We start from the raw sequence: 22,647 nt of genomic DNA on the forward strand, positions 1-22,647 counted from the left end.
CGACCGCCCGTCCCCGGCCATAGCGCGCAGACGCGGCCACTGCAGCGCGCATGCGCCTCAGCTGTCCCCGGCGGGAGGCCGGTGAGGGGAAACGCGCCTGCGCGCGGCTCGCCGAGGCGCTCACTGCGCATGTGCACACGCGATCGGGAGCGTCGGTCTTGCGCCGCATGCGCCTGCGTAGAAGCAAGGCGCGCCGGACGGCCGGAGCAGTTTCCTCGCAGGAGGCGCCATTTTGTGCTAGAATCCGAGATAAAACCGGCCCGGTTCTGTGTGAAGCGGGTGACGGAACCAGGGTCCCTGGAATGGCGGAGACTCTCTCTGGCTTAGGAGATTCGGGTGCGGCGAGCGCAGCGGCTCTGAGCTCCGCCTCGTCGGAGACCGGGACGCGGCGCCTCAGCGACCTGCGGGTGATCGACCTGAGGGCGGAACTGAGGAAACGGAATCTAGATTCCAGCGGCAATAAGAGCGTTTTGATGGAGCGGCTGAAAAAGGTAAGGTTGGGTTTGTAGAGTGGGCCTAGGGTGGTCTTCAGAGCCTCGCGTCCGCGGCTGTGGCCCCCCGGTCGCCCAGGGCCTGACGCCGGTGTCTCTTGGCTCTTCCAGGCCTCGGGATGCTCCGAGACCGGCCGGGCGTGGATTAGGGCCTCAGTGTCACACTGGGGCGAGGAAACGGGGGCGCGGGAAGCGGGATACAGACGGGAGAAGGGGTCGCTGTCCCGAGGTCCTGGGACCCTGTGACATCGTATACCCCGCTGAGGTAGCCCCTCCGCGGACCCCATCCCGGCCACCCTAGCTGGACGAGCACTCCGAAATCCGCACTTTCTGAGAAAAATGAGGCGGTTTGGCCAAGGTCACACTCCTGGGCAAGGGAGGATTCGAATCCAGGCCCGTCCTCGCGTTTGCAGCCAGTGCTGGGTTCCGGGTGAGGCCGGAAAGTAAACAGCTTGGGGAAATGTCACGGGGGTTAGGGGCGGAGAGAAATTGGTTTTAAAGATTTTTTTTTTTTCCCAAGGACTAGACTAGTCTGGGGAAGGAACATGTCAGGAAAGAAGAACGCCAGTCAGCAATTGAGAATGTCAGATATATACTGTTAAGATTTGGTGGAGAGTTTTGAGATGGTATTGATTTGTAGTTCAAACTGGTGTTGAACTCACTGTATAGCCTAGGCTGGTCTCTAGCTGGACTGTTCCTCCTGCCTCAGCCTTCCGAGTGCGGGGATTGCGGGCGTGCCCCACCACCACCTGCACTTGCCGTTAGGTTTAGAGAAAGAAAAACGTTGGAATTTAGCTGATTTGAGTCCATCTGGCTAGGTGTTGAGCAAGGAAGACTTTTAACCTCTTCTGAGTCTGTTTCTTTGGGGGCGGGGAAGGGAAGCGTTGAACTCAGGGCCTTTGCACCCGGCTACATCTCCAACTCTTTTTTCTAATAATTTAGTTTGAGATTGGATTTGGCTTGTCTAGGTTGGGCCTGAATTTGCAATACTCTTTCCTACCTTATCCTTTTAAGAGTGTAGGGATTAGCCGGAAATGGGGGCCCACGTTTGTAATCCCAGCATTTGGGAGGCTGAGAGGCAGAACCAGCATTAGGAGTCCAAGCCCTGCCTGGGCTACATAGTTTAAGGCCATTGTGAACTACACAGTGAGACCCTGTCTCAAAAAAAATAAAATAAAAAAATAAAGAGTATAGGAAATAAAGGCTTTTAAAAGAAAAAGGATGGTGCTTTGGTTTTAGAATTAGATAAGGTCATGAGGCAGGGTCACCTCGTTGCCTAGCACAGCTAAACACTGCTCCTAATTTGTTAGTGATTGTTATCACAATTTGATTTTCCCGGCCGGGGAGAAAAAAAAAATTTTTTTTTTTTTTTTCATTTTCCTTTCCACCTTGCCTTTTGTCATTTATAGATCAGGTCTATAAACTTGGGGGATTCAGGAATCCCATTGTAAAGGTGGCTACCATCCAGAGTTAGCGCCCTCTTTTCCTTGTTCTTGCCTTCTCCCTCAGCCCTTGCAGCCGGGGACTGGTGAGTCATTACATCCCCTGGACCCTAAATAACCAGACAAGTTTGAGGTTTTGGGTTTTTGTTTTGTTTTGTTTTGTTTTGGCAGAACCAGGGATTGAACTCAGGTCTTTGCGCTTGCCAGGCAGGTGCTTATTTTACTGAGCTGTCTCCCCAGCAAGTTTGAGGCTTTATTACCAGTTGCTATTAAGGTGCAGTAGGGAATATTTTCTATTTTTGTAGGGAAGAAATTTAGGCTCAAGAAAGGGTACCTGATGAGCCCAGAGGTCCTTGGGCCCTTTTAAAGTTGAAACTTTGTTTCTTTCTCCATAGTTACTTAGTCTTTACTGAGACAGGGCAGGGACTATTGACTAAGAGGTTTAGGGGTGGGGGGGGAATGGAGAAATGGTGGCAGTTTTCAGCTGGGGAGGTGCTGGGCCAGAGGTTTCTGTCAGTGGCACCAAACTGAGGAGCCTTATCTGATGTCAGCAAGCTGCAAAGCTTCCTTGGTGGTGCTGAGCTGTTCTGTCAGGCTGGTGGCTGGGACAAGTGTGTGGCATTAGTCTTTTTCTTTTTCATTGTGGTCTTGGAAGGTACAAATGCATCCTGATTTCTTCTCCCTCTTAGTTTCTCAGAGCTGTAGCGTCACTGCAGAAATGGCATCAGTCCACACCCCCATCTGTTAGCATGCCTGAGCAAGGCTGGAGTCAGGAGCTTCCTTCTTTCCCACTCTGTCACCCTTTTGGTATCCCATTCTTGGTTTTTGCCAGGAACTGCAAAAGAGCAAAAAGAGAGATTTACTGAGGCCTGTAAAAGTGACTGTAAAAACACTGCAGCCATGGTAGATGCTGTGGCTAGAATGGATGCATCCCGCCTCAGGCAGGTCTGTTTTTGTGATGGTTCAGGATTAACTGTTGCCAGGAAGGGGGCAAGGGACTGATTGTGCTTTTCCTTACTCTCAGGACAGAACTCTAGTTCCTTCTCCTGGTTTCATGTAGAGGAGAGATTGTCTTTGCTGTTGTTAGAGATTCTATGCAGAACTCCAAGCCCCATTCTAAATTGAGACTTATCAAGCTGGGAAACTGCTGAGAAAATTTGAGACTTCTGAAACTGTGTATACGTAAAACATAGGACTTAAAATGGATGAAAACAGACCACGTAAAAAAGGGGGGGGGAGGCAGGGAGATGGCTCAGTAGGATAAGCACTTGACTGGCAAATGCAAGGATCTGAGTTCAATCCCTGGTTCTGAAAAAAAAAAACAAAAAAAAAAAAAACCAGACCATGTATAGGTGAGGATGTAGCTTAGTGGCAGAGGACTTGCTTGGCGTGTGCAAGGCCCTGGGATGGCCCATAGCACTGCGAAAGCAAAACAAGTCAATGAAAACTTGAGCTTACAAGATAGCACAGTAAGGAGAGAAAAGGTTGTAAGTAAAACCACACAAGAACCCCAGCCAGTGTCTAGGAGTGCCGTCAGCAGTGTCAGTACTGATGCGCAGTGTCTCTCCATGTTGTGCGCCAGGGGACTGAATAACAAATACTTGAGCTGAGAGGCGGCATCCGCCAAGGAGCACATTCACTGTACTCGAGGCAGGGCACCCTGGTTAAGGTAAGGTCTTGGGGAGGCAGCGGGGAGCTGGTCCTAGGCCTGTCATGCAGGGGTGCTCAGCCAGAGAGTTTCAGTATTTTATCCAGATTGTCTAGAGGACAGGCATGGCACAGAGAGGTGAGGCTAGAGGGCTAAACCGTATGCTGCTGGGTAAAGCCAAAGGAAATTCAAGGTAACTTTCTTGTTTATTTATTTATTTGTGTGTATATGTGTGTGTGGCCAGCTCAGCCCACCAGGGGTTAGGGCTGGCTGGCATGTGGTGCTGGGGGATTGAACCGTGGTCCCTCTGCTTTGTTAAGCTTGTTCTAAGTAGGTGCTTTAGACCACTGAGCCATCTCACCAGCCCAAGGTACCTTTCTTTTCTTGAGTTCTTTTTGGGCGCGGGAATAGGGGCCCAAAAAGTGTACCTTTTGTTCATTGAGTGTTTGCTTTACCTGATGCTAGAGTCCCGACAGCAGCCTTGCAGAATAAGCTGTGTTGTTAGCCTGTTAAAACTGCCTGTGGCCGGCCAAATAACTCAGTGGATTAAAGTGCCTGCAAGCAGGCGCAGGGCCTGGGGTTCGATCCCTGGGCCTGTCATGCCAGCCCTGCCCACTTTCATTGGCCGCAGAGATGGCTCAGTAGAATAAGCGCTTCCCTGGCAAGTGCAAGGTCCTGAGTTCAATCCCTGGTTTTGCCAAAACAAAATAAAAGTTAAAATAAATTAAAAAATTTAAAAAAAAACCCAAAACATTAGGTAAAATAGCAGTTTCTGGATTTGGGGGCCAGTGAGATGGCTTAGTAGAATAAGTGCTTCCCTGGCAAGTGCAAGAGTCTGAGTTCAATCCCCAGTTCCACAAAAAAAAAAAAAAAAAAAAAAGAAGGAGAAGAAATAGAAATAGAAATTTACCTACCATCAAGCAATTTTAGGGGCCGGGGAGATGGCTCAGTGGAATAAGCGCTTCCCTGGCAAGCGCAAGGACCTGAGTTCAATCCCCTCTACCAAAAAAAAAAAAAAAAAAAAAAAGACTGCCTGTGACCCCACATTATGAACTCATCTGTTCACTTCCAGAGCTCCTGTTCCCATGTAGAGCAAGATAAGAGATGGGGGCCAGGGAGATGGCTCAATAGAATAAGTGCTTCCCTGGCGAGGGCAGGGGCTTGAGTTTAATCTCTAATTCTGCCAAAAAAAAAAAAAAAAGATGGACAGGGAAGATAGGTGCCTATTGGGCTGGGGGCATTTTCAGATTGCAGTAGCAGTAGTCTAATGATGGACTTCCCATCCCACCCAAGGATTCTGGGAAAGTTCGTGTGTGTGTGTGTGTGTGTGTGTGTGTGTGTGTTTTGTTTTTAAAAACGAGGGCTTACAGAGTTAAACTGGATTGATCTCAAACTCCTAGGTGGTAGAGGTCTTCTCACCTGAGCCTCCCAGATCACTGAAACTATAGGTGTGGGCCACTGCACCTGTTGTGTTTTCTTCAGTCAACTTTTTTACCTTCCCTTTAGGCAATTGAAGATGAAGGTGGTAACCCTGATGAAATTGAAATTACATCTGAAGGAAACAAGAAAACATCCAAGAGATCCAGCAAAGGTATGAGGAATTGAAAAGCACGCGTGATGTTCCTCGCTTAGTGGGTTGTGTGTTTTGGACCTACTGCTACTCTTCCCAGTCAGAAACAACACACTAGTATAAGTTGGGGCCTGTTCTCCAGATTTCTTACGTACATCCAAATATGTTGTTTATTTGTTTCAAAAGACAGGGCCTCAATTATGTAGTTCTGGCTGGTCTCAGATTCATGGTGGTACTCCTACGTCAGCCTCCTGCATGCTGGGTTGCCATGTGTGCTGCCGTGCCCAGCAAGTAAATACTATATAGGTACACATGCACAAGTGAATACATCTTTCTTTGAAGAAATTGGCCCTCTTACACATAATCATCTGTAATTTGCTTTTTTCACTTAGAAGAGGATGTCTCTCTGTGGTGCTATAAATGAAATAGTGAGTATTCCTTTTCAGCAGACTAATAGCAATCCATTGTACCAAAGGATTAGCGTTTCACTCATTCGTCTGTCATAGATTTTTGCCAATTTTTAATAGACATTTGTAATTTTCACTACTGGCATGAACCAGAAGGACCACATCAGAGTTTAAGGAATATTTTCTTGTTTTGTTTTTTTGAGATAGGGCTTCGCAGGTCTCAGCCTCCCAAATTGTAGGCACTATAGGTATGCACACTTCTGTGCCCAGCAAGGAGTGTAGATGGTACAATTTAGGGGTCAAAGGTTTTGACATTTTATTTTTTATATATTTGGTAGAGTCTCACTACATAGCTCAGACTCGTAGTGATCTTCCTGATTTCTGCCTCCCTAGTGCTGGGATTATAGGCGTGCACCACCACACCTGGATTCCATTGCAGGCTCAGCACACCCGCAGGTGGGGCTGGTGCAGCATGCAGTGCCAGGGATTGAACCCCAGCCTCTGCGCTTACATAAGCATAAGCCAGCGCTTAATCCACTGAGCTTATTTTATTTTTTATGGATTTGGTACAGGGTCTCACTATGCAACTCGGATTCAAATGTGATACTTCTGTTTTCAGCCTCCCTAGTGCTGGCATTACAGGCATGCATCATCACACCCAGTCTCGGTGGCCAGCTTGGCATGCCTGGGGATGGGTCCGGCTTGGCATGTGGTGCTGGAGATAGAACCCAGGTCCTTGTGCTTGCCTAAGTGGGCACTTAGGCTGCTGAGCTATCTCTGCAGCCCTGGCATTTTATTTTAGATTAACTGTTCTTTTCTTTTTTTTGGTACCAGGAATTGAACTCAGGACCTTGCACTTGCCAAGCTAGTGCTTGTGCCATTGAGCTATGTCCCCAGCCCTTGGCATTTTATTTTAAAATACTACAAACAAGTAACTCCAGCAGTATTAGTTATAATTTTTGTGCAACAGTGGGTGCCAATTTCTTTAAACTCTCATTAACACTAGTGGTGGGGTAAGTTGCCTGGTAGAATAAAAGTATTTTGTTGCATTTGGCTGCATTTCTCTGCAGGTAAAATTTCACTTGTGTTTCTTTACAGATTTGACAGCTTCTTATAATTGCCTATTTGTGGTTTCTGAATTGCCCTTTCATGCCCTTCGCATATTTTTTACAGAGTTGCAATTGTTCTTTTTATAGGAAATATTTCAGTAGTTTATTCTGGTCTGTTATTTGACTTGTTTGTGGTGCTTTGGCTAGTGAGGTTTTGCTCTTGTACATGGGCAGTATGCCTCGGGGTTCTGTGTGGCTTCTAAGCTTTATGCTGTGGTTGAAAAGAAAAAGTACCCTATGTTACAGAGCAATGTCAATGTCTTTTTGGTTTTACTTATTTTTGAGACAAAATCTCCCGGATATCTACTTCAAGCTAGCTTGAACTCTCAGCAGTCTTGCCTCAGCCTCTTGAGTGCTGGGATTACAGTCATATGCCACTAAACCTGAATAATAGTTTTATTTTTGCTTCAGGGTATTGAAATAATTTAGAATTTATCTTTCCATTTTGTGCGAGTGGCAAGAGAAATTAAGGTAAGGATCATTTCCCACATTGAAGACCAGTCACCAGCCCCCAGCCAAGACAACCAAAATTTTAATTGAAAATAAAAAGATGTGTTTAATGAATGAGCTCTAGATTAAAATTTTAGAAGTATACCTCAAATCTCAGGGGCGGGGGAGATGGCTCAGTAGGATAAGCGCTTGACTGGCAAATGCAAGGATCTGAGTTCATAAAATAAAATAGAATAAAAAATACCTCAAATCTCAGCATTCCTCCAAAACATCCAAGAGAGTTGGGTTAGGTGACGCATTCCTGCAATCCCAGAACCCGGGAGGCTGAGGCAAAAGAGCGCTCCCCCTCCCCAAACCCATACTGTTCTGGCAGAAGCTTAATATAGTTATCAGCAAAGTAAATATCTTTGTAGTGCTATCATCATCAATGCAATTTAATAGAATGTCTTACAATGTTTGAGAGTATAATTTGGAGAAGCAAAAACAGTTTTTTAAGTATTAATCCTATACTCGGGTTGTTTTGGTGCAACATTTTTATATGTACAGAAAAGTTGTGAGATAAGTACAAGGATTCTTCCCCAGATTTGCTATATATTTGCATTTACTACTTTTGCTTCCTTCCTGCCTCTCTAAACTGTTTTGGTTGGGATTTTTTTGTTGGTGGTGGTGATTTTTTTTTTTTGTTTGGTTAGTTGGTTGGTTGTTTTGTTTTGTTTTGTTTTTTGGTTTTGTGAGACAGTGTCATGTTCCATAGTCCAAGGTAACCTGCATTCCTGGCTCAGTCTCCTCTGCTGGGGTTAGAGATATGGTCTACCACACAGGGCCTCCCTAAGCTGTTAACAAATTGCAAGCCATGTGCCTTCTACAATATTTCTTAAAGGTGAGAAAATATTACATTACATAACCATAGCTTCCAAAATCAAATTAACAGTGGGCTAGGTTTGGCTCAGTGGTAGTGTTTTCCTAGCGTGCAGGAGAAGCAGTACAGGAAAAGAAGAAACACTGCTATCAGTGTTCTCTGCTGCTCAAGATGTCCTTTTTGGGACACACACAGTTGTCATTTTGAGCCATTTCAGGTCACATGAAGTGACCACAATGCTGGTGGTCACCATCCTTGCTGGTGAGTTTGGGTCCTCTTTCTGAGAGTTTTTTTTTTTTTTTTTTTTTTTTTTTGCGGAACCGGGGATTGAACTCAGACCCTTGCGCTTGCTAGGGAAGTGCTTATTCCACTGAGCCATCTCCTTGGCCCCTCTTTCTGAGAGTTGTAGAAAAGATAGGTTGAGATTGTACATATACCGTATGTCTCCACCAGGTACCGAATCTACTGTTACCCAGTCCTGGTGGTAATTGTCAAATGGTGATTTTTTTTCTTCTTTTTTCTCCTGTACAGTACTTGGTTTTCTGCCTTAAGTACTTCTCCCCATTTATTGGTAGAAACTGAAAGATTTGTATTTTATTCAGTAAATGACAAGCCTTTATTCTTATTACGATATGCTAATTGTCTCAGTGCAAGCTCCAGCAAGTGGGCTTCTGTGTTCCTTGCAAATGTTCATGTCATTCCTCGAGGGCTTCTGTACTTTGTGGCACAAGAGAATACTCTTTAGTTGCATCTTGTACCTTTCCTCTTCTGTCCCCAGAAATAGGTCCCCTGGTTCCTTGTGAACCATAGTGTAAGAAACCAAGGTCTGGACATGGAAGTGTGCTCTTAGCTGCTGGGATCGTCATTCCTCCTCGGCTAGGCCTGGGGTTGTGGGGTCTACTGGATTGAATGGTAAAGCAGTCTAAAGCCAGACAAAGACATAAGAAGAGGTCACTGTCCTGGTGGGACTCACCGGTTATCCTGCTACTCTTAAGAGAGGCTGAGGTGGTAGGATCACAAGTTTGAATTCAGGGTGGGCAACTTCACGGCTTAGCAAGACTCTCCTAAATAAAGAAAAGAACATCTATGTTTATTTATTGATACATACGTATATGTGTATATGTACACACACATGGGGCTAGGAATAGAGGTCACTATTCAACGCAAAGATTCTGGATTTAATCTGTAGTCTAACCTGGGGCAGTCCACCTACCTAACTTTGTAACTAGCTATAGTTGTTTACTGCTTGATTCTCCTGAATTTTTTAATTGGTAATTGTATCATTTTAAAACCAAAGATTAGAATGTTGCCAGATGAGTATTAAAATGTAAATGCAGGGCCTGCGAAAAGAAAATATGTAGGGTTTTTAGATGGGCATGGTAATCCTTGCCTGTAGTCACACCTGCTTGGGAGTCTGAGGCAGGAGGATCATTTGAGCCCAGGATTTCAAGGCCAACCTGAACTGTGAGGTTCTTGAAACATGCACATTAATGTTTTTATTTATTTTTTATGATGATTGGGGATTGAACCCACGGCCTTTATACAGAGCTATTTCCGTAGCCCTTTTGATTTTTTCTTTTTTTTTTTCACTACTTCTACTTTTTAACATGGTATCAGGCACTTTAGAATATCTCCAACGACCAGATATTTCAATAAAGTACTTAGAACTGTCAAATATATATATTAATGAGTAATAAAATGCACACAAAACAATGGTTACAATACAATCATCTTCTACATGTATCCAGTCTGGTACTGGACCTTCTTTTGTTTTCTGCTCCATGTCCTCTAACCCACAAAACAAACGTGGACAAGCTACAACTCCTAGTGTTGCTTCTCCAGACGATCTTAACAAAGTCCGTTTCAAAAAAGTCACTTCCAGAGGACGTTTCTTTTCTGTCATTTTGGACGTTTCCAAGACGTGTAGCTTTCCTAATTTCTTTATCATATGTCGGCCACCTCTTCACAACTATACTGTCCACATGCACCAAATTTTCTTTTAAAAGGTTGGGGGGAATGTTGAGAGCAGCTTTTTCATATTATATACACAGGCCTTCTAAGACAGCCAGTAAATCCTCCCATGGGGCGGCGGGCATTTCCAATTAGGCCAACGTGGAATGTTACTTCAGATCTCTCTCTTTGGCAACAGCCCACCGGCCCTTACACTCGTCCTCAGCCTGGACTCTCTCACCTTCCAGGGCCGGTGAGGCCTTTATTCGCCTCGGTGGCCGGGGGTGTGTTCTCTTCCAGCTGGGCCACAGCAGTCACCCCAGCACCCAGATCTGCGCCGTTCTAGGGTCGAGCTTTCAGACCCGCCTTCCTGGGCGCTAATGTAAAGGCCTTCTGCAGCCCCCTGGAGGCTGCTTTCTTCGCACCGTGCCCCGCTGCAGCCGCCCTAAGGCACCACGTCCTGGACCGCCGGCGGGCGCTGCGCCTAGGCTGGCAGGGCAGGGCGGAGACCCTGCAGCCCGGGGCGTCGCAACTCCCAGGCCGCCACCACCATTAGGTGTCAAGGTGGAGTGGAGGATCCGTTCCCACTGCTTGAAAGCCTGGGTCCAGCCAGTGGGCAGTCACGGTGGGGGACCCGAGAGCCTACAGGGCAGAGGCGCAGCCCACTCTCGGGCCCCCCAGGTCACCCACCGCCATTGGCGGTAGGGCCTGGAGGACCCCGGAGAAGCAGGCTGTGCCCCGCTTCTCTCCACACTCCGCCAGAACTCGCCCTTTTGATTTTGAGACACTCTCCTTAAACTTCTAAATTCCCAGGCTAGGCTCAAATTTGTGATCTTCTTCCCTTAGTATCCCAGGGTGATGGGATTACAGGTGTGCACCACCACACCCAGCTCAATTTGTGTTTCTTTCAGTCACAAGCTTTTTCTTTTAGTTTTTAAATCCTAAGTAATTTAAAAGGAAATATTTGAGATCTGTGATGTTAACTCAGTTTTTCTAGATTTGAGCACTTTGAAACAGAAAGTTGTTAATCTCAAGTCATCTTAAAAAAAAAAAAAAACCCTTTGTAATTTATAGCCCCCATACCGGGAAAAAAAAAAAAAAAAAACTATGATTAAACAGAAAACACAGTGCTTGCTTCAGCAGCACATATACTAAAATTGGAATGATAGAGAAGATTAGCATGGCCCCTGCACAAGGATGACACCCAAATTTGTGAAGCGTTCCATATTTTTTGTTTCTTCAGCTTTGTCTTCTCCAGATTCAAAGCTATACATACCCAAGATAAAAGTGCCTGGTGTCTATTGAGGGCCTTTAGATAGAACCTCTGGAGAGTATCTCTGATCCACGGTTCACAACTATGACCCCTTTCAGCCTGAAGAAGCCAGAGCAGTCATCGCCCATGGTTGCCTCACTGCAATGAGTTACTTCTTCAGAGGGGGGAATGTTGTAGGCAGCTGAATTAGAAATATTATAGGCAGTCAAACAGGGCCAGGCCCTCAAGGAGACAAGATGGAAGACAAGGTGACTTTACAACTGGGAAGAGACAGACACTTCCCCTATGGGCCACATCTTGAGACCAAGACAAAAGAGGAAACATAGCTACATACTTCCCCAGGGATGGGCATCAGGGATTGATATTCTAAGTAGGTATAATCGCCTTGAAAGAGCCCAAATGAATCACTAGCCCAACCCTCAACAGGCCTGATAGCTACATGCCTCACTTCCCCATTTGGTACTGGATTTGATCAATTTTAGCTGAGCATTGGTGCTTGTAATTTCATTGGTTGACCATAGTTTTGTCCCACTTCATGCCCACCTAAGCGAGTTCCCATGTCTTCTCCACCACCTTAGATCTGCCTCACTGCATGGTTTTCCTCTATAAAAGTCCCTGGAAATAGACAGCTTCCCGGGGACCACCTGCTGGGGGGGGCTCCTGTCCCTCTTTGGACAGGAGCTTTCTTTCCCCCAATAAATATATTCTGCTTATTAAAAAAACAAGAATACTGTAGAATTTGGGAGAACAAGAGAGGGAACTTGCTTTAATATTAATGATAAGTAGGGGGTGGTGGCACAGGACTGTAATCTCAGCACACGGGGAGGCTCAGGCAGAAGGGTCACAAATTCAAGTCTAGCAAGTCTTTTGCTAACAGTATATGATGTTGAAATGGTTGGTTTGCTGGTGCTGGGGGAAGGTCTGGTGTCAGATCATTAGGTGTAAAAAAAGAGGAGTACTCAGCTAGGAGAGTACTTTAAAGTGCAGTGGGAGAGAAGCCTTAAAGAGAGCCTAAAATAAATATTTTTCTTTTTTTTCTTTCTTTTTTTTTTTTTGGAAGAACCAGGGATTGAACTCAGACCCTTGCGCTTGACAGGCAAGTGCTTATTCTACTGAGCCATCTCCCCGGCCCCTCTAAAATAAATATTTTTAAAAAGTAATAATAAAATATAAATACGCATAAGTTATTATTTTAATGTATTTAATACAGGATCTGCAGGGTCTCACTACAAAGTTAGGCTTGTAGTGATCCTCCTGTTTTCAACCTCCCATGCACTGGGATTACAGGTGTGTGCCACCACACCCAGTCTCAATCACTGTCTCAGTGTACCCCATGGGTGGGGCCAGCACCGAGATCAAACCCCAGTCCCTGTGCCATAAAAGTTATTTAATCCTCTATTAACTAAAGACAAATACTAGTTGTGGTGATGCACCTCTGTAATTGCAGCACTCAGGAGACTGAGGCAGGAGGATCACTGTGAGTTCCAGGCAGCTTGGGCTACAAAGTGAGTTCAAGGCCAGCCTGAACTGCATAATGAGGCTCAGCCTCAAAAAGACAGGGGTCTGGAGCCGGGGAGATGGCTCAGTGGAATAAGTGCTTCCCTGGCAAGCACAAGGGTCTGAGTTCAAGCCCCGGTTCCGAAAAAAAAAAAAAAAAAAGTACTGACCTAATCAAAAAGACAGGGGAAAAAAATGATACAGGGTAGTAGAGAAAGATTACACATGAATAGGCAAAAGTGTGACTAGGGAAAATGCAGTAGTTGTATAAGTTTATGAGGAAAGTAAACTCAAGAAAAGAGTTTAGGCCAGTGATGGCAAACGTTTTAGAGCTTTTGGTGATGTACCTAGCATACCGTGGCTCATGTGCCATATGTTTACAGGTTTAAACTGAACAGGGAGCTCATAGATAAAAGAAGGAGCAAACAGTTAAAATACAGATAGTCCCCTACTGCATAATAATGGAAGAAAACACAATAATAGATATCATTTTTGTTTCACCTGGCAAAATTTGCATAGTTCCTAAAATCCAACATTGACAAGGATCTAGGGAAGTGTAACTGTTAATGGTAAACTAATGAGAAGATAGTTTAACTAGAGAAAATCCATTTTATAGTACATAAAGATTACTAAATTCTGTTGTTTACTCAGTAATGAAGTACATGCCTAATCCTAGCACTCAGGAGGCTGAGGCAGGAGAATTTCTGGGAGTTCAAAGGTAGTCTGAACTACATAGTGCAACCCCAGCTTCAGAAAACAAAAATTACAAGTTGCAGAAAATATTTTTGGCGTGATTTCTTTTTCTTTCTTTCTTGCTTTTTTTTTTTGAACTGGAAGTCAAACTCTGGACCTGGTGCTTGCCAGGCAGGTGTTGTGCGACTAGGCTGTATCCCCAGCCCCATGATTTCATTTCTTTAATAAGCTTATTTCTGTGTATGAGTGGGTAGAGGACAGTGAGGTAAAGGCAAAAAGGCTTTTTACTTCATGTATTTATAAAGGTAAGCCTTACCTAATTACACTAGTGTGACTGTGAGAAGAAAATTGGCTCTAAGGGATGGAGATGTAATTCAGTAGTAGAGCACTTGGCTAGTGTGCTCAGGGACCTGGATTGGCACTTCCAGCATTGCAAGGAAAAAAGAGAGTGATTCTGCTTGCTGTCTACTGCCTTCTGAATGGGTATGGTGGCACACACCTATAAACTTGAGGCTGAGGCAAGATCCTTGCAAGTTGCAGACCAGCCTGGGCTACAGAGTGATCAGCTCAGGTCAGCCTGAGTTGCATAGCAAGATCCTGTATCAAAAATGACGAAAAGAAAAAAAAAGGAAAGTGTGAAGGATGGCGCATTTAGAAGAATCAACTAGAGTTGTCCTAGTAACTATAATACAAGTTGACAAAAACCAGTGTATATATTGTACAGTTATAGCAGTGGGGCATATAATCCCAGCACTCGGGAGGCGGCAGGTAGATCAGAGTTGTAGGCCAGCAGCTTGGGTTAAAAGACAAAGGAAGGGCTGGGGATATAGCTCAGCAGCATAAGCGCCTGCCTGGCAAGCACAAGGTTCTGAGTTCAATCCCCAGTAACACAAAAAGGCAAAATAAAAATAAAAGCCGCCTCAAAAACAAAAAAAAAAGGACAAAGGACATAGAGGAGGGGAGGAAGGAAGGAGGCGGAAGAGATTGATTCTCCTGATACATCTTCCTGCTCTGTTTTTAAAGACCAGTGAATTGAGTTCCAAATGTTTTTAAGCTCAGCAGTTTTTGCCAAAGACATAATATTATGAAACAGGAATGGAGTTCTGAGCCTGCTGACCAAGGCTCTTTATACATAATATACTGGTATAATCCTCTGGATTTCGGGGGCCGGGGATATGGCTCAGTAGAATAAGCACTTGCCTGGCAAACATAAGGGTCTGAGTTCAATCCCCGGTTCCGCAAAAAAAAAAAAAAAAAAAAAAAAAAAGCAGAAAATATGGAAAAACAAAATCCTCTGGATTTCTAAACAAAATTATTTATTTATGGGTCCTTTTGATTCCCACCCCCCCAACCGGGGACTGAATTCAGGCCCTTGCGCTTGCCATGCAAGTGCTTATCCTACTGAGCCATCTCCCCGGCCTATGGGTCCTTTTGAGACAGAGTCTTGCTATGCAGTTCAGGCTGGTCTTGAGCTCACTTTGTAGTCCATGCTGGTCTCAGAATTGCTGTGACCTTCTACCTCAGCCTCCTGAGTGCCGGAATTACAGGCATGCATCACCCCACCTGGCTTAAAATAATTCCGAAATATGAATGGAATTACAATATAGAAAATCACACTTACATGTTAGGAGATTTTCTTTCACATTACTGAGAATGGAACCCAGGGTAAGTGCTATCACTGAGCTGCATCCTCCAGCCCACCATGGGATTTGTTTTAAACTTTTCTCATAGATGAACATTTCTTTATACAGTACAGGACTTGTGGTAGATCACTTCTTTGACATGTTTGAGGCCATAAAGATGGGCCAGAAGTTTTTACATGTGCCATGAAAATAAATGACCATTTTTTTACAGGGGCACATGATTAATAACAAAGACTCCATCGAAGCAGCAGTCAAATAAATTGAGGTTAAAACAAGGACCCTGTTTTGGCCTAGCAGTGATGCAGAAAGATTGGGACTTTAGTTCCCTATGTTAGAACTGTGTAAATTAGAACAACCATCATCTTGGGTAGTTTGATGGTATGTGGTTTTTGTTGTTGTTTCCTTTTGTGTTTTTTAAGTCTTAAAAGTAGCACCCTTGCTGGGGGTGGTGGTCAAGCCTATAATTCTGGCACTGGGCGACTGAGGCAGGAGGATCACCATGAGTTTGAGGCCAGCCTGTATTTGAGTCAGGGTCTCACTATGTAGTTCAGGCTGGCCTTGTCAGTGATCTTCCTGTCAACCTCTGAGTGCTGGAATTGCACATGCCACCTTACCAGCATTCACTTCATTTGCTTTGGTCAGTTATGTTTTGCTTTATATCATTGTTCTTGTGGGGAACACACACTGTGTGTTCTGTCACTGAAAAGCAGCCTGTTGGCATTGGGTGCTCTTTTCCCTCAAGCAAAGCCACTTGACGAGGTCAGGCCTTAAGATAGGTTTAGTCTGCCTCAGCTTTCCTGAGAGCCAGTTTTCTAATACTACCTGCTGGCACTACCATCCGTTAAGAGCACACATAGTGTCTGCTCTTCTTTCTGTTTGAGTCAGAGCGAGGCCACCCAGGTCTGGGTGCTGCAGAGTTTCTAGTTTAGGAGATACCACAGGCAATGTAAAATGTCTTCTCAGGGGCTTACAATATATACAATATAGAGATGAAAGTTAATTGTTAATCTCATGCCTTATCTCTTCAGGGCGGAAACCTGAAGAGGAGGGTGTGGAAGATAACGGGCTTGAGGAGAATTCTGGAGATGGACAGGTAGGTGCATTCCGTTGGCCAGGGAACACAGTGGTGGCAGCAGCAATCATATACATGATGGGCTAATTTTGCTTTATCCCAGGAGGATGTTGAAACCAGTTTGGAGAACTTGCAAGACATCGACATGATGGATATCAGTGTGTTGGATGAAGCAGAAATTGATAATGGAAGCGTTGCTGATTGTGTGGAAGAGGAGGATGCCGACAACCTTCCAGAGTCCCTGTCGGACAGTAGAGAGCTAGTTGAGGGTGAAATGAAAGAGCTTCCGGAGCAACTTCAAGAACATGCTGTAGGTAACACGGCAGTGCCTGGAATCCACTCTTGAGTGTGCCACCCTCAAATACTGTGGGAGATGAGGTCGATAGTTGGCATGAAAATTATCTTTTAATGCCAGCTCACTAAAATAATCCATGTACACATTGAGATGATTCTGAAAACGCACTGGTTGCAAAGTGAGCTCACAGAGCACATGGTGTCTGTTATCTATTCCTGTGATACAATATGGGACAGTGAAGACAGGTTTTGGGCTCTTCTTGTTATAGGGAGTGGTTTGTGTGGGCATGGCTCGCACACTTTGACAGTACTAAAATAGGAAGAGGTTGGGGGCTGGCGAGATAGCTCAGTGGACTAAGTGCCTGCTTAGGCAAGTTCAGGGACCAGGGTTTGATCCCCGGTTCCTCATGCTGCACCCTCGGGGTGAGCTGAGCTGGGCATCCAAGTCTGGGTGTGGTGGTGCAACCCTATAATCCCAGCACTGGGAAAGCTGAAAATAGGAGGATCACTGCAAGTCCAAGCTGCGTAGTGAGACCCCATACCAAATACATAAAAATGGGGGGGGGAATGGAAGGAAGGGGTTAGACATTGATTTTTTTTAAAGATGCAGGCTTGCTATGTTGTGTAGAGTGATCCTTGGGAATTGAGGTCCTCCTGTGCCAGTGCTTTGGAAGTTAATCTTTCAGTTGATACATTCTGAAGAATCACACAGTTGTTTTGTTTTTGCAGAACTGGGAATTGAACTCAGGCCCTTGCACTTGGGCAGGCAAGTGCTTATTCTATTGAGCTATCTCCCCAGCCCCGATCACACTTTAATACTAACCCTGACCTGAGTTTTAAAAACTTAACTTCTTCCTGTTAGGAACATGTCAAATTATAGCCAGAGCACAGTAGGGCTACATAGGTTGAGCTCTGTCTGCCAAGCATTAGGCATTATGGCCTATAATCCTCCTATATCAGTACGAGATACTCCCTTGCCCTCATTTTCCAGTTGAAGAAATTGTGTAGTAGAGGTAAAGAGAAACATCCAGTTTGTAGTAGACTAAGCTAAGCCAGGCTGATTCCAGAGTCCCTGTGCACCATTCCTGCGCTGCCATGCCTGGGGGCCATGTTTCACTTATAAGAGGTGTGCACTGTGGGATGAGAGGAGCCAGGAGTCTTGCCCAGGGGCCCTGCTCTGTGGCGTGAGGGGAGGCCTCACCCCGCCTGGTCGCCATGTTCTGCGCCTCTGTGTGTGACCTCTGCTCCGAGGGCTCCTGCCTGTCCTCCTGCAGCTGGCTTCCAGCATGTGGGCCTGAGCAGCATGTCTTCCCAGGGGAGTTGCACCTGGGCCAAAAAACCTGAGAGCATTCCTCACACAAACGGAATAGATTTTTGTTTTGATTTGCTTCTTATTCACGAGAATGAAAAAGGAATAGCAGAAACATTTGCAGTCGGGGGCAGTAGACACATTTTTTTTTATTCCTTTTATTTGTGTCTCTTGTCTAACGGCTCTAGCTAATGATTCCAGAACTATATTGAATAGGAGTGGTGATAAAGGACATCCTTGTCCTGTACCTGCTTTAAGAGTAAAAACTTTGAGTTTTTCCCCATTTAGAATTATGTTGGCTGGGCTGGTGAGATGGCTCAGTGGTCTAAAGCACCTACCTAGAACAAACTAAGCTAAAGCACAGAGACCACAGTTCAATCCCCCAGCACCACATGCCAGCCAGCCCCGCCCCCTGGTGGGTTGAGCTGCCCCCCCACATAAATAAATAAAAATTAAAAAAAAAAAAAAAAAGAATTATGTTGGCTGTCATAAATGGTTTTTACCAGATTGAGGTAGAGGCCATCTATGTGAATTTTCTGTAGAGTTTTGATCATAAATGAGTGTTGGATTTTGTCAAAAGTCTTTTTGCATCAGTTAAAATGATCATGTGTGATAGGTTTCAGAGGCAACAGCGATGGCGGTAGCCGTGCAGCAGAGAAGCAGAAATGGGGGGAGAGAAAGCCTTTATTGACTCTAAACACAGGGAGAGGACCAAGGGCACGGCATGGGTAGAGCCTCTCAGTAGACACATTTCTGATTGGCTGCATTGTCTGCTGGATGGTTTTTCTTTCCTAATTAGAAAATAATTGTTATCTCCCCCCTTTTTTGAGTCAGGATCTGACTGTGTAGTCCAGGCTACCTTAGAACTTGACATGATCCTCCTACCTCAGCTTCCCAAGTGTTGGGATTACAGACAGGAATGTGCCACCATACCTGGCAATACCTGGGATTACACTGATTGAGCTGTGCATGCTCAGTCATTTTATAACAGGAGTTTGGGAATAACTGTCAGTAATGGTTGAATACTTGAGATTTAATAGCAGCAATGCAGTTCGAGTGAAAGCGTTTATTCCAGGTCTGCCAATTGCTGTGTGGCCAAGTTCTTTAAGATCTGTAGGCCTCAAATAGCAAAGATAACGGATTTGGTGAGGATCAAATGGGTCATGCTTATCTCACCCTGAGAGCAGCTGTTACCAAGCTGGCTGTGCAGTGTTTGTTTATGTGATATTTGGAGTGGTGCCACTTCTGCCTCCATTGTCAGTTACTGCTCTCACACTGCTGTGGATGGCAGAGATCAGTAGCTGTGTCCAAGACCCTCCTATGAAGCCTAAAATATTTACTGTCTGACTATGACAGAAGTTTGCTAACCCATAGCCTAGAGAAGTGCCTAGTGTTTAGCAAGCTCCATGGAGTCACTGTGAAATTAACTCTGACTGGTAATACGGAGCAGCTCTGTGGGCCCTAGACTGACTGCGGGTGTGGGGAAGTATTGCCAGCTCCTGCGCACAGTAGGTTTGGCTCTGGTGCCCAGGCGTGTGCAGGGCTCTCAGCAAGTGGGCCTTCACTGTGCTGTTTGAGGTTCCCATCATGGGCACATCTTTCCCAGCCGAGCAAAGGCGAGGACAATACATGCTCATTATAAAGTGGGCCTGGCAGTGGTCAGGGGCTCCGGCTATTTCCAGAAGGGTGCCCAGGTCCGTCGCCTGGAGAGCACGTCCTGCCAATCAGGCTCTCGCGTGTCTCACATAGGCCGTCTTCTACGTGGGTTTGCATTTTGAAGCCCACACTGGTACTGCTTCTGTGGGTTTCCCAGTCTGTCTGAATGAATATTTACATGTAATTTTTTTTTTATCCTCATAATGAATTTTTTTGGTTTGTTGGTTTGGTTTGATTTGGGAACACACCTATAAAGACAGGATCTCACTGAGTTGCCCACGCTGACCTTAAACTTGGTGATCCTCCTGCCTTGGCTTCCTAAATAGCTGGGGTCACAGGCGTCACCTAGCTCTGTTGTGCTGTTTTTAACTCCTATCCAGTGTTGTTTTGTTATAAATGATTTTATTGGCTGGTAACTTTTCAGTGGATAAATGAGCAAGTTATGTTGTCTTGTTGGTTTATGTGTTCATTTATTTTACAGGTAGATGACAAAGAAACTGTGAACAATTTAGATACTTCATCATCTGACTTCACTATATTACAGGTAAATTGTTATATGTCTCAGTTTTAGAATCACAGATTAGACCACAGTTGCTGGAAACCACTTGTGCCCCACATAGCAGTCCCAACTAGTGGTCATTCTGAGGTTTGTTCACTGGATCAGGCCCTCTCAGGAGGTTGCTCTCTGCAGGGCCATGCCCTGTTAACAAGGAGGTAGCTGCAGCTTTCCTGGTGTCCTCAGAGCAATGCGGCTCCCCAACAGCAGGCTAGGGGTGTGCTGGTGATGCTTCCAGCACAGGCGGAACAGCCCTTACCCAAGATGCTTTGTACAAGACGTATTTTGGTTTTCAGTTTTGTTTTTTTTTTTTCAGATTGAATATCTGCTTACACATAATGAGATCCCTTGGGGATGGAACCCAGGTCTAAACAGGATTTGTTTTGTGTATACCTTACACACTACTCTGAAGATCATTGCATGTACAGTTTTTAGCGTGCATGTGTCTCAACCACAATGTGGCACATGAGTTTGCATGGGATTTTCCAGTGGTAGCATGTCCATGCTCAGAACTTTTGAGATTTGGGGCCTTTGCAGATTAGGAATGCTTGGCCTGTAACTATTGTTGGGAAGGACTTCTGGATGGCACCCCTTCAGGTGACTGCCCCTTGTCTGGGAAAGACCTGCCGGCCTTGGTGGAGGGTGTGCGCTGTGGTCAGGGGAGAGGCCACAAGCTGGGGCAGGTGTAGTCTCTTTAAGGTCTGCTGCTTTCTTTGGTGAGCTCTTTTCTGAGCAACTGCCCAGGTTTCTTTTGAAAATCATGCCTATTTGTCTAAACAGTAAATGGTAGTACAGATGAGGCGAGATCTTACAGACAGGGTTTTCATGAATGTGAGTCTTGGGTTTCCTCTCTTTTTTTTTAAATTTTTTATTTTTAGGGAAGGATCTACAGGTGTTCAGGGTCTCACCACTAGATCAAACTCGTAGTGATCCACCTGTTCACAGCCTCCCAAGAGCTGGGGTTATAGGTGCATGCCACCATGTCCAGTCTCTCCTCTTAATTTTTTTGCAAGCCTACAGAGATGTAAATTTTTGGATACACTTACTAGTTGCTGTTTAGCTTTTAGTGGAAAGTTTTGTTATATGGAAATTAAAATACAGGCAGCTTTTGCCCACCCTTCCCCTTAGTATGTCACCTACATTGTTGAATTAGAAGTCATCTTTCAGATGAGCTCTCCATTTGCTTCTCTGTCAGGCGGGGGCAAGGTGTTGGAAAGCCAGAACTCTGGCCTTAAGGTCGTGCAGACTTAAGGAAACGGAGTGCAGCCAGCTTGCCTTCAGAGCTGGTGTCTCTGCAGCTTTGAAGTGCTGCAGCCATTCAGATTAGAGAGGAAAGGAGGTGCCAGATTGCCAGATCTTGGTCTCTCTAGTTTAAAGATTTCCACAGTCATGTGGAAAGATACAGCCCATTCCAGGGGCAGACAGGAATAGATTTGTAGTAAAGGAGGGAAAATTGTTCTGCTGAGATCCTCCTCTTTAAGTCGTAGTCTTTGGGGGGGTTGTTTGTTTGTTTGTTTGTTTGGTGTTTGTTTTGAGACAGAGTCTCACTGTGTAATCCAGATTAGCCTTAAACTCACAGCAATTCTCCTGCTTCAGCCTCCCCAGTCCTGGGATGACAGCTGGACACTGCCACGCCCGGTTCAGTCACAGACTTAATCCCAGTGTGGATGGAAGCAGAAAGGCAATGAATCAAAATATGAGGAAGGGACCGGTTTCCTAGAATGCCCAACATGGCAGCATAGTTCCCAATGAAAGGAAAAGGCCACTTGTAGCTGTTACTAAGTATGTGGGCTGCTGTGTCAGCTACCAAGACAATGAGATGAGAGAAGTGTGTCTAGATGTGAGGTGCACAGCATTGGGCCTGAGAGGTTAGCACAGCGGAGTCACGCTGCCCTCACAGCCTGGATCCCATGTGCTGTGTGTCCTTGGGAAAATCACTCAGTCATTGTCGGCCAGTGTCCTCATCTACAGAAAGTGCCAGCAGTGCCCCTCTTTGGGCTGTCTGGTAACAAGTATGTGTGTACCTAACTAAGGTGCTTTGCTCTGCCCTTGGCTGGAGAGTCAGGTGGTATCCCTTGTGCACCGAGCGGGTGTGTCCCTATGTGGGTGGCATCTGGAGTTGGACAGGCAACTGTTGGGAAACCCGCTCATAGCATGGCACCCACGCCAGGCACCCAGTGGGCAGGAGAAAGCAGCAAGGGTCTGAGTGTCAGGGCTTCCTGGAACAACCTGGATGAGACTGAAGCTGGCCTAAGAGGCACACTGGTGGCGGGAGAAGGATGAGGGGATGTTGAAGGCCATTAGCTGCTCTGAGGCAGGGCTGTGCCATGAGATGAGGTAGAAGCAGGAATGAAACTGCCTGTCCCCCATCCCCGGTGTTTGGAATTTTCTGTTAGCAGAGGAACAGTGATTGTGGGATGGTGTCAGGCATTCATCGGGGCACTAAGCAAAAGGTGAGAGCATTGCAAACCGAGCCTTGAGCACTCGTCTGGAAGGACAGATGGGGAGGGGACTTCCCCTTCCTGTGACCGCTGAGAACTTCTCAGGCTCTGTAAGAACCAGGCAAGGAGAGCCAAGTCTACTTGAGAGGGGAGCAGCCTGTGGGCCAGGGGTACAGGTGCTGCACCTGTCAGCGTGGGGAGCTTCCTGGGCTGGGGTAAAATCAGCCTCCTCACATTGGAGAGCCACCATCGTGCTGAAGCCGAGGTGTCCTCTGCCTGGCACAGTC

At 45.7% G+C, this 22,647-nt stretch overlaps 1 protein-coding gene and 1 non-coding gene across 3 annotated transcripts in view; both read left to right on the forward strand.

Moving 5' to 3' along the window:
* Nucleotides 1–160: 160 nt before the first annotated feature.
* The window catches only part of Safb (scaffold attachment factor B), a 36,643-nt gene continuing 14,156 nt past the window's right edge, over nucleotides 161–22,647 (forward strand). For both annotated transcript variants that reach the window (XM_023716812.1, XM_004632775.2), the window contains exons 1-5: nucleotides 161–491; nucleotides 5,088–5,172; nucleotides 16,061–16,125; nucleotides 16,208–16,414; nucleotides 19,845–19,907. In XM_023716812.1, coding sequence (XP_023572580.1) covers nucleotides 168–491; nucleotides 5,088–5,172; nucleotides 16,061–16,125; nucleotides 16,208–16,414; nucleotides 19,845–19,907 — 744 coding nt within the window. In that variant the 5' untranslated portion in view covers nucleotides 161–167. The remainder of the gene's footprint in view (nucleotides 492–5,087; nucleotides 5,173–16,060; nucleotides 16,126–16,207; nucleotides 16,415–19,844; nucleotides 19,908–22,647) is intronic.
* LOC111817169 lies at nucleotides 11,054–11,158 on the forward strand. Its single transcript, XR_002821429.1, has one exon. It is a non-coding gene; the product is annotated as a U6 spliceosomal RNA (small nuclear RNA).

The sequence above is a fragment of the Octodon degus genome, unplaced genomic scaffold (assembly GCF_000260255.1).
Source record: "Octodon degus isolate 3935 unplaced genomic scaffold, OctDeg1.0 scaffold00050, whole genome shotgun sequence".
NCBI lineage: Eukaryota > Metazoa > Chordata > Mammalia > Rodentia > Octodontidae > Octodon > Octodon degus.